The sequence below is a fragment of the Leptidea sinapis genome, chromosome 24 (genome assembly GCF_905404315.1).
Source record: "Leptidea sinapis chromosome 24, ilLepSina1.1, whole genome shotgun sequence".
Lineage (NCBI taxonomy): Eukaryota > Metazoa > Arthropoda > Insecta > Lepidoptera > Pieridae > Leptidea > Leptidea sinapis.
Window position 1 is genome coordinate 4,608,312 of NC_066288.1, and position 12,645 is coordinate 4,620,956.

A 12,645-nucleotide genomic window follows, 5' to 3' on the forward strand; every position below is an offset into this window, starting at 1 on the left:
TAATGTTGCTGAGGTTTTTTTAATCTTGATTAACTATGAAAAATTACCTCTCTGATCGTTTAATACTTCGTCATTCTTCTTGTTGATTGTGTTATAGAATACAAACAGGGATTGAATTAGTTATTTTAATTACAATATATTACTAAAAATATTCATTTGCATGCATACTTAATATCGACAATGTTTATTACAATTAGATACAACCATATTGATAGTGGATTAATCGAAATTCAAACTTAAACTTTAATTAATAATTAGAATCTCTTATATTTTAAGTTTTTTGGACTTACCGGTGAAAAGAAATCACTTTCCCGGCTGCACTACAGTCCTGGTTACTTTTTCGACACGTTTTATAGTGCAAGACGTCATTACTCTTTGTTTTCGCGGAGCTTGGTACGTTATTAGTAGAGACCGGATTACATGAAAATGTATATTGCATATGCTTTTGCATATTTAGTACCTATTCAGCGGTAGTTGCATATTTTAGAAAAAATTAAATAATTATTATGCATATTTACGCTCGATCTCGCCCATCGTTCGATGCTTTTCATAGTACGCCCAAACATTACACTCAAAAAATTCCGCCTAGGAACCTCAGTAGACGCAGAACGCTCCTTTTCCGCTTACAAAAATTTATTAAGCGATCATAGACACAATTTGTCTACATAACATTTAGAACAGTACTTAGTAGTACATATTTTTAAATTTGAATTCAAGGTAAATCTTAAATTTCATTGTTACCTAAGTAGGTATATCTTGTAATAGTTTCTGTCACAAATACGATTGTCAGTACAAGCCTTTATAAAATAAAATAAAAATATGCCTTTTTATTTTTTCCTGTTTAATTGTATGCATATTTTGGCCCTTTTTATGGATTTTTGTGCATATTTTAGTTATTTTACTTGCATATTTGCATGCAGATTTTGGGCATTTTTTGTAGCATATAATCCGGTCTCTAGTTATTAGTATTAGAACGCGACTGTCAACCGTCTGACGCAAATTTCGATGAACTATGAGCGTTCGCTCTTAACTGCAATGCGCCTACCCACCCACAAGGCAATTCTAACATCTTTTAACTGTTTTCCATTACGCATCAATAACTACTCCGTATAAATATGGGTCATATCGACTGATCTAATTCAATTATATTACAGCAACCGCAGCCGGACAGCTTGCCACCTGAGGGAAGTCCGAATAAAACTCAACCAGCGACTGATTGTAAACACAACGATGAGCTGCCGCAACCACTTGATAAGACATCCAAAGGTTTCATCATTTTGTCATTAGTTATGTCTCAGAATATCCGTCATCATCAGCTGGAAGACGTCCACTGCTGGACAAAGGCCTCCCCCAAATATTTCCACGACGATCGGTCCTACGCTGCCCTCGTCCAACGTATTCCGGCGATCTGATCGCCGGTCCATCAACGGTCCGTCGAAGTATGTGCCCTGCCCAATGCCACTTCAGTTTCGTAATCATTTGGGCTGATATTTTTTTAAATCAGAATATGTTTGTTGAAAATTGTTTCTTTTTTTTGTTGATCAACTAAGGCTGAGCTAAGATAATCTATGGTAGAGTATTGCATGATATATAGATTAAGATTATTTTTTGTTGTTCGGTTGAGTTCTCGTAACAGGCTTCGTCATGCTCGCTTAAATGTCACTGCTTGTGGCGGCGACATGAGACGGTTCGTCTCCTTCCCTAAAATATGGTTGAGGGAGGCGATGGCTGGCTCATGCGTCATGCTCGTGAACCGGCTTGTGGTGGCAGGATGATCCTGTCGCCGGAGGCTCGGCTTCGGATTCTTAAAAGTTAATTACACAGAAAACCTTTAATTATTTACGGTGTGTGAGGATGATGCAGCTACTGTACTCAATAACTTTTATTTTGTATTAATATTTAATTTACATTTACATTTACTTTATTGACATACTTTTTTTTTTGACATTCATAAGTGTCACTTCCGTGACCTACGTGATTAAAGTGATTTTGATTTGATTTGAGTCAATCGCAATGGGTAAATAAAGTTGATAAGTTAACCTTTTTTCATTATGCTTAAGTACTTTAAATATACCGGTTTGTTATAAATAATGGTCAAGATATTTTTTTTACCTATACAGCGGAAGAAACGGAGACCAAATGGAACGGAACCAATACAGAAATTTCTGCCGAGGATACTCTTAATGCATTATTCAATAGTAAAGTGGTGAAGGACAAACGGTCGGAACTGGCGCGGAAGTTAGACGCGCTGCGACGGAAACAGACGCGGAACAAACCAGCTGCCAAGTTCTTTGTGAAGAGGATATCGATTAAGAACATGTCAGTATTGTTATATGTTTTGGGCTTAGATCATTTTTATGTCTAAATAGGCTATGACAGCTTTGAAAACTTTGAAAAAAATTGAGTGGAAATCCATAATCATCCAAATGTTTTTAGTTTTATTTACAGGCCAGGTTTAATACTTTAGTGTGCGTGACAAGCTACGTCTTACACTCGCGATTTGTATTACACTTTGTCTTAGTGATGGACACTATTGCTCAAAATAGAGGTTAACTCTATATCCAAATATTTTTAGTTTTCTTGAGTGTTACTTCCGTCAATATTCCTCTTCAAACAATTCGACACGTGTTTCGCTTCTACACGAGGCATCCTCAGGATATGTTGGCTCGGCAAGCTCTAGCACGAGACTGTTTTTATGGATTGTTTAACGTCAAGAGAATATCTAGACGTACAAACTGTTTAAGGTTTTGTGATTACTAAAAAGTCATAAACGTAACTTTTTTTTAATTGATTCCATTAATCTTATGACGTCAGTTAAATTACTTGTACCGCTGCGGAAACTAATGGCGTTCTGCGAGAGAAGAAGCGGCGCAAGAAATTCTCACATTATATTTTTTGCGCTCCTTTTCTACTATAGATAAAGTCATGATATATGATAAATTACAAGGTCGCTCATATTTATTAAATTATATATTCTTTGATATTTGACCAGGGGTGACAACAGTGTAGTGAGCGAGGAAGGTAACCCTGGGGTCAGCAGCGGTGGTGGAGAGGAACGCGAGCTGCGGTTACGGTACCATCACCAGATCTACGCAGCGCTGGAGAAGAATCTCAGGAACCAACACCAACAGCAGATGAAGGCGCTCACGGTACCTATATAACTCAAACAATTTGTAATGTTTTTAAAGTGATAACCCTTACTTCTGGCATTATTACACAAATAAAATTTGAAAACAAAATTTTGTGAACGATGCGGGTCTCGAACCCACGACATCATGAGTCTATGACGATACGTCATTCGAACGGTTAGCTCAGTAGGAAGAGCACTCATCGGTTCGCGATAGGTCGTGGATTCGAGTACTGTATCGTTCATAAAATTTTGTTTTCAAATTTCATTTCCCATATAACTTATAGTATCCGAAAGCACATACTATCATTTCGCGAGGAGGGTGCTTAAATACAGTAGTTACCTTTAGCATTTCATGCATATTATAAATCAATCAATCAAATCAGATCTATTCAATTTTTATGGGTGTAAAACTTTTGAAGTGAAAATTTCTTTAGCGGCGTTGAACACATTTTGGGTAGGGTATAAAATGTTAAACTCGCGTCAGGACACGTCACCTAATCAAAAATTCGTAAGACTGTCGTTGAAATTATGGATAAAAGATAATTTTTCTGAGAGATAAACTTAGTAATGTTAGTAATAATTGAAATCGATCTGAAGTGATAATTATGTAATATTAATTGTAATTTTTGTGTACGATAGCCCGATAATTGAATATTGTTTAACCACATTAATGCTAGTACTTTTATACTGATGAATAAAGAAATTCTTGCGAAATTATTCCCTAACCATTCCAAAATATTCAAAAATGCACAACATTCACTTCTGTCGGCACTCCCGGGGTGCAACTCGTTTTTCTATCTTTTATGTATTGTTTCTGATAATGACTACTCTGAAAATGTTCTAGGACCTGCTAGACTCTGAAAAGAAGGAAATACTGAATCGATTGGCGAACTCCCGCAAGGAAGATGTGAAGGCACTCGCGAAGGAGACCATTCGGGATAAGGATGAGATACTTCGACGGAAGCGGGAAATACATACTCTCGTAAGAAATTTGTTTTACATAATCCATCAATGACGTGGTGTTGTAGTTAATAGGGTATATGTATGTAACTTATATTTAGTTGAAATATTATTTTTTCTTATCTTTATCATTATTTATATTATCTTAAAAAGTTTTTTTTTTATTAAATTTGTGCTGAATAATAAATATTAACCCCCTTATTCATAATAGTCTGCTAACTTAAAGCATTGCTAATTCATTGGCACATGTAAATGATGTACACAGCACCAAAATCAATTAGAGAAAATTATGTGACGGTAGATTGAAATTTTTTTGTTAACGAAACGCGTCACAGTTCATTAGGGATAGGTTTGAACCGTCGAGCTAGTAGCGGTGCCAGTGACCATGTCGTCTTCTATTGACCTAAGTCAGAATGAGAAAAAACACTCCTTAGCGGCTGTTTAAAGTTAGCGGACCATTATGAATAAGGGGGTAAATATACAAAAGTGCTATAAATACGCGCGAAATATAAAACATCGAAACGCAATGCTATTGGTTGAAGCGCAGTGTGACGTCAGAATCTATCCCAAGAATCTTTATTGTACTAATAAATGTATGGACGGTTTTTTCCGAATAGCTACCATACCGGAAGACGCAGTATTTACAATTATGTTGTGTAAAATAGCTGTTCAATTAGCTGTATGCTCGGACCAATTATTATACTGGATGGAGTGGAAATCTTCAAATGCGTGCCAATTGTTTATTATGTACATATTTGTTGTTTTGGAAGAATAAAATACAGCTGCACATGACATTATTTCACTTTTTCAATAGATTTTTAACAAAACCAATGAAATCGCAATGTTTTGACCGACTTGACCGACTCGGTATCACCCAAGCTGCAACTCAAAGCAAGATATAGCTCCGTCCAACGTCCAATCAGTAATTGGTCCGCGGCTGTATGTTTGATATCTCCGCTTCGTTTCTCATTGTCGACGTGATACAGTCTGTTCAGCGAGGTGTGACCGAGTGTTCCCGGCTGGAGCTGGCCCACATGCAGCGCCGCGAGCTGCTAATGTTGGCGCACGAGAGACTCACCGCGATGCTGCAGAGATACCGCGAACAGGTGACGTCACTCACACATACACACGCACGCATTCACGCATAACTCATCATTCTTACTGTGGGATACTATGACAAACGAAGATTATCATAGGAGTGTTACAAAGACCTGTTTCCTACCAGTGACCCGCCAACACTACCTTTGCAACATATGCCACAAACTTAAATATCATCACGATCTGTAAGAGAGTGTGGACGTAAAAAGTTGAGATACAGCCTTGCTTCCAGTCATGCAAACTAATATTGGCCAAGGTTTTTATACATTTATTTTTTTGAAATTAAGGGACGAGACGACCAGGACGTTCAGCTGATTGTAATTAATACATCCTGCCCATCACAAGTAGTACCGATCAGGATTCTTGAAAGACCCAAAAATTCTGAGCGGCACCATGTAAAGGCCCATTTGCCCAATAATTACACTAGGTACTTCGTCCTTCAAACCGAAATTAAAAATAGGCGCCGTTGTGGTACTCATAATCTAGCCGGCATCCTGTGCAGAAGGAACCTCCCCCTATTATTATAGTATAACTAGCTGACTCAGCAAACGTTGTATTGTCGATATTAAAATCTCGATACAAAAGTAACTGTTGATCGTAGATGGGTGAAAATTTGAAGTTGTATGTATTTTTTAAAGCTGACTCATAATCAAACAAATTAAAAAAAATGTCAAAAAAATTAAAAAAAAAATTGGCTTGGACCTTAACATTTAGGGGGATGAAAAATAGATGTACGATTCTCAGACCTAACCAATATGCACTCAAAATTTCATGAGAATCGGTCACGCCGTTTCGAAGGAGTTTAACTACAAACACCGCGACATGAGAATTTTATATATTAGGTGAGAGTTTTATATATTAGGTATACAGATCTCTATTTTTCATATTTAAAATAAAGCCTATGTTATTCAGTGATAATAAACCTTTTTAATGGTCAATAAACACAAGCATAGAATAATATATTTTTTACTTTATCTAAAGGAAGATAGATAACGTAGTGTTTCGTTAAGAAAATTTATAAAATTAGGCGTTACTTTGCGGAAATCCATAAGTATACAAACGATTTAAGTTTTCTTTAGTGTTAATTCCGCCAATATTTGTTTTTAAAACAATTCGACACGTGTTTCGCCTCTACACGAGGCATCCTCAAGACGTGTTGTCTCGCCAGAGTCTCGTGCCAGATTTTGGCGAGATTTTAAATCATTTGTATAGTGTTTCGTTGTCAATTTCAGGAATTATCGGAATTAGAGCAGCTATGCGGCGGTGCGCCGGAGGGTTAGTCCGCCGTAGTGACTCACTGAGAACTAACTTGGATACGACGCGGACGGACGCGTCGGTTGGGAACTGTCCCGATACTTCGGCCGCAGTGAGCGGCCTCTACCGACTTCTAACTCTAACGTTTTTCTTTAGGAATCTGTGATATTAACTCCTAAGCATATGTTGTGTGTTGTGTACTCTTCGAATTGTCCTTCGATACGTGCGTTTGTATTGAACTTGGTGATTTGATTTCGAAGCGTGATACGGCTATGTGATTTTATTTGTTTATCGTTTCCGTTTTGATCTGTATTCATTCCTGCAACATGCAAAATAGCTTGGTAGTTATTGGTTAATGAATATTTCAAAAAGACAGCTATGAAAGAGCTTTGAAAGAGAATAAGGTCTTTTTGGGTGTCCTTGAAAACAAGCCAAAATGATCTTTATATCTCTCACTTATTTAGTGTCTTATAGATTTAACAATTAATCTGTGTGTCTTCATAATTTACCTTCTTAGTATAAACTATCTTGAGCCTTGCAGTACTAAATATTATAGTCATGTGAAGTACCATGATGAAAATGTTTTTTAAACATCTCTGATAATTATTTTAATAATTATCAACTCTCCTAACTAGGTATAAGCTTATAATAACTGGCATAATATACACTATGTCTTATTGAAAAATATTACTGTATTAGTAATAGACTAAATGCGCAAATCTATCTAATGCTTGTTAACAAAAATTATTGGAAAACGTGCTTTAGTTTTTACCAAGTTCTCAAGCTAGAAATCTTCCGAATATGAAAGAACTCGAATGAGACACTACCACTGTTACTGTATGTTCTGTTAACAATATACAGGAAGTCCCAAAGTTATGGGACATGAAGGGAAAGTACCTTTAATATCGTAGATAGGGTATTTTACTGAATGAAGACTTTATGTTATTTTTAAAAGTTGGTAATTCTGCATTCAAACATTTTATAAAAATTACTTGCATCGTCTGAGAATCGGAACCGACTTAAATGTAAAAAAAAACAAACCTACTTTTATTATGCCAATCAAAAGAATGGCCAAAAAGTAATAACTCTTCCTAAGTAACATAGTATTTTAAAAGAAAGGAACAACGTAAAATGTTTGAGTCAATTTTCGAGAATGTTATTTATTGCCGACGACGACGTCCGAAAAGTAGCGATATCTAAAAAAAAAACTTTGAATGCAGCATTACTAACTTTTAAAAATAACATAAAGTCTTCTTTCAGTAAAATACCCTATCAACGATATTTAAGGTACTTTCCCTTCATGTCCCATAACTTTGGGACACCCTGTATTTATTTCAAAGTATTGTTACAATGAGCAAATTGATCTCCAATTCTACACTGGTCATACCGGTGATAAGTTTCGAATAGTTATTCGAGGCGTGAATGAGTGTGTGTCTCACAAATAAACTTTCGATTTAATGTTATACATTGTTATAGTAGATCCATATATTATTATCGTAAGCGAACTGAAGCACAACTAGTGACGGCACAAATATTATATTATAGTGAATGTTCGATTCGTAGTATTAGTTTAGCTGATTGTTTTACGCATTATGTTCTCCTAGTCAGCACAATGTAAGCTTGCCCCGCACAAAAGATGCATATCGGTAGCAATCTATAATTATCTATTGGTTGTGGCTACTTGCCTTTCCTTTTAATTATTAAAACTTTTGTAGGAAAATTTCAACTTTATTTACTAACACGGCTTTATCGGTGTGGGTACCGACTAGTTTCGGACCATTCGGAGATCCTTCATCAGGGTGAGTGTAGCGGGTTCGCGATAACGTCCCGTCTCATACTGCGGACTTGTGCTCGGAGTGCGCGGCTGGACAGGGCGGGGGACGCCGATGGTGATGACGAGCATGGTATCATTGCATCTTTTGTGTCACTGTTAGAGTTCATGGGTGCACAAAAAGTACTCACAATGTTCACTACGTGATTATCGAGTCTATGGGTCTTATTGCGAGATGCGTTTAACAACACGGCTTTCCAAGTAGGCGGCAGAGACCAACCCTTGTTTCTTTTAAAATTAGGTCGATTTCTATGGCTTCCAGAAGCTTGCGAGGCACAAAGTTTTTATCGCGGGCCAATATTTTCACCTTATCGAACCCAATATGGTAATGTAAGCTAATGAGGTCTCGGAGCTTAGGGCATGCTGTGCCACTGCCGAGGTGTTGGTGTCCAATTTTCGTACACTGCGGTGAGTCTGGTTTTTATGTTGCGTCCCGTTCACCGTTGTAGCTAGTTCGCCAAAACCGTAAGTAAAGCCGTGTTAATAAATAATGCCTTTGTTTTGTTATTTTTTTTCAGGCATTTTCGTTTGTTACCTGAAACCTGTTCGGCGACTTGATACCGACTCTAACATAGTTATGTTCTATTATTGATGTTCTATAGTTAAAGTAGCACGTCTCAAGTGAGCGTCACGAGGGTTGCACAAGATATATCTTTGATAATTGTAATTTAATATTAGTATTATGTTATATATTTATCGTAGTACACAATGTAACAGTTATACAGCTACCCTGGTGTTTTTCAAGAATGGATGAGCGGAGATGATCACTTACCCATATTTAGCCATAGTGCGGAATAAGGCTGCATTTGTGCTCGACCGACGGTGAGCGCTGACGTCGGTCAAGCGTAGCTTTAACAATGAAAACATATGAATGCGTACAGTCTAGCGCTGATGAATTACTACGCGCGTACAACTACGTCGCGCTGATAGAATAGTCGGTCGATCTCGTCGGTCCACTGACGGTTGCCATGGCGACAAATCAGTGCGTTCCGTGCGACGCTGACTGAGCGTACATAATATCGCAAACAAAAATTCGTGTTCTGGCAATTTCGAACATATTGTATACATTTATCCTTCAATTTGGCAGTCTATAATGATTTGGTAAACGTGATAACATCTCCGTCTTTTATGATTGACCGATGTCGAGTTCTAAATCCGGCCTTAGTCTTAAGACACGACTCGCTCACTAAGCTGAGACCGTGCGCATCTGAAAGAGCGCTTGTCTATCTAGTGTTAAATAAAAAAAACTCTAGCTAAACTCTACAACACAAAACATTTTACATAACATACATACGTACTTTATTTTCAGGCTGAAATTTCTATTTAAGATGTTTTTTTTTATTGAAATATATTTTCAGGACTTTTTTATTATATCGTTAAATTAGAAATATTTTACATGGACTTCCTTTATCTAGTAATAGCTATCCTCCAAATACAATTTGATAAAAAATATTTTAAATGCATACATATTAATTTTATATGAAATATTTCTTCGTATGTTAAGAGTTTATAAAAGCAAAATATTTGATGAAAAATTGAATAATTTACACAGCTACTACGGAATATTATAATATTATAGTTTTCGAATATTTTCCGTATAACTAAATATAATCGTTGAATAGTAGGTCTAACATTATTTTATTTAAGTACAAATATAAATTATATTGCAATGATAACGTAGGTAACCTCGCTTCTCTGTAATGTTGGTTGTTGATCATCATTCCTAGATATGTAACTGCTTAGGTAACCATATCTAATTTATTTCGCACTTATTTCAGACTACACTTTGAGGTAACATTATATTATAATTACCTTAAACTTTATTTGTCTTAACGTAACTTAAATTGTCATTTTTATATTATATCTATTATATATGTATGTAAACGCGCGCACTTATTTCCCACCAACGGCAATAGATGGTCAGTGTTTATTCAATGATTTGTTTTTATTTTTGTGACAGATCAGTGGCGCGCCTATTGCAAAGTAAAATCTGCCCCCTTGGGCAAAGTCCAAAAAGTCAATAATCGAATTGCGCAATAGTGCAAAAGAGATCAGAACCACAAATATTAAACCGATCGGAGATAACTTAATCGACTTTATGAAGATATATAGCCGTACTTGCCTTTTTTTTACTTTTTAGGTTATGTTCAGTAGTATCTTCATAAAAGCTTCATTGCATGAAAAAAAGGCATTTAATTTCTCATAATTGATTCCTTTAGAATTCTTTTTGATGTCATTTCTAATAACTACTAGATACTACTACCGCTTCGGAAACAAATGGCGCTCTGGCGCAGCAGCATTCAGCAGCGGAGTTATAGGATTTACGATATTTATTGCGCGTTTTGAGATATGAATAGTTTATAAAATTAGTTTGTTGAGTAGTTTTCTGACTGTTAATATCTTTAGCCTATGCAAATTATAAGGCAGCAAGTCATAGTCTATTGCTGTACCATAATATAGATACGGTGTAGTTTTCGTTGCGAGTTATGATAGTTGTAATAAACGCCTTCCGGAATATATATAAGGTAACTGAGTATAACATAGTATTAAATAACGTTTTGAACTAATTTTCATTATGATAGATACGTTAATATGCATTAAATGGAATTTTTTTGAATGTGACCTTGCGTGCCATGTTATATTGTAAATGGAAGCAGAGATCTTATTAATTTGTAATAATTTAAGACCATGTTATCAGTTAAGAAGTGGCCTAAATCACATAAGGACTTAGGAAACAAAACTGCAAGTTATATGTATTGATTTGTATACTGATCAATATACCTAGAAACTAATAATACTCACATATTAATTATAGTACTAACAAATTGCTTATAAACAATAAAAAAAATCTAATTTCTGACTATAATATTGATCTGATGTATTTATATCTGGAATCTAGCATAGGGTAGATGTAATAGGTCCAGTGCACAAGATGGCGACAATCGTGACAGGCGCTGCGAGAGCGGTTTTGTCGATGTAGCGCTCTCGCTCGCAACAACGTGTCCGCTACGGGTGCATAGTGTTGTGCCGTACTCATGTCGATTATCTATGAATTTTGTAATGTGCCAGTTTATAATCTGGTCCTATAGTCAAAACTATAAACTAAGCAAGCGCTTTGAACTGTTTCGTGTAAAAAAGCATGTGTATTAGGCCGCTTCTGTAAGTATTTAGCGTACCTTTCTAACACTGATACAAGATCTACTTACTACATTATACTTCGTTCTGTAGGCAGTATCTTATGACGTAAATTTAAGTGAACTTCTTAGGGTTGTGAATATAAGTTAATATTGCACGGAACTGTCATTGTGCATGCCATTATCGATAGCCGTCTAGTTCTATACCTGACTTATTGTTTTTTATTTGCTTTGTTTATAGTTATATTTTAAGTTGAATTTTATTTTAAATATTAAAATTTATATATTTTATGTTTGAGAAATTAATATATTTGTGTTTAGCATTAGAGCTTTGAGAGTTTTATTATGATTTGAGGTCAATGTCTGGTAAATGTTCAATGTGTACTGGTACTACAACGTAGACTGACACAAATGTATTTCTGATATGACATTACGCTGTCCATCAATAGCAAATGTTAAACAAAACAATCATAACATCGTTGAAACTATTGTTTAGCATTACATCATTCGTAAATGCGATAGGATAAAATTTTAATAGACCGATTCGATTGAATTAATATGGTATGTTTATTTCATTTTATTGCACAGAATTCTTTATTTTGTTAAATATAATTTTATCTCACCGATATATCATAAATAAAATAAAAGATAATGTTACTTAAAATGGTGTATTGCTGATATTTAAGAAAGAAACAGTTTGTGTGTGAAATCTCAAATACATATAGATGTTATTGGAAATTATTCTTTGTTTTATAAGTGTCATATTACATATTAATTAGTAAACTACACGCTCGCATATTTATTATTTCTGAGTCTTGACGAAAGTATGATAACAATATATAAAAAATACCGCCGATCAAACCGATAAAACTGTTTTAGAACGTGTAATTACGATATGACATTTACATGACAATTTCTTTTGGCAATTATCAATTGTGGTACACTAACAAAAATATACCCCTTTTAAAAAACAAATACGTCAAGGTTCGTTAAAGACCATTTATATTTTTAGGTTACATTGGTAAAATATGAATTCACAAATAAAATTTTAAAACAAAATTTTATGAACGATGCGGGACTCAAACCCACGACCTCTGCCGTTCCGTGCCAGTGCTCTGCCAACTGAGCTAACCGTTCGAGTGACGTAGCGTCATAAAATTCTGTTTGCTTTGTTCAACTCTCAGGTTGTGGCTTCATCTACAGGATCTACTTTACAGTTGATAACCTGCTCAGCCCCA

The 12,645-nt window shown here is 35.5% G+C and overlaps 1 protein-coding gene across 1 annotated transcript in view; it reads left to right on the forward strand.

Moving 5' to 3' along the window:
• The window catches only part of LOC126971555 (1-phosphatidylinositol 4,5-bisphosphate phosphodiesterase classes I and II), a 147,604-nt gene extending 138,843 nt beyond the window's left edge, over positions 1-8,761 (forward strand). The window contains exons 6-11 of the mRNA XM_050817854.1: positions 1,155-1,266; positions 2,121-2,319; positions 2,993-3,149; positions 3,975-4,112; positions 5,077-5,196; positions 6,421-8,761. Coding sequence (XP_050673811.1) covers positions 1,155-1,266; positions 2,121-2,319; positions 2,993-3,149; positions 3,975-4,112; positions 5,077-5,196; positions 6,421-6,468 — 774 coding nt within the window. The 3' untranslated portion in view covers positions 6,469-8,761. The remainder of the gene's footprint in view (positions 1-1,154; positions 1,267-2,120; positions 2,320-2,992; positions 3,150-3,974; positions 4,113-5,076; positions 5,197-6,420) is intronic.
• The last annotated feature ends 3,884 nt before the right edge of the window (positions 8,762-12,645 follow it).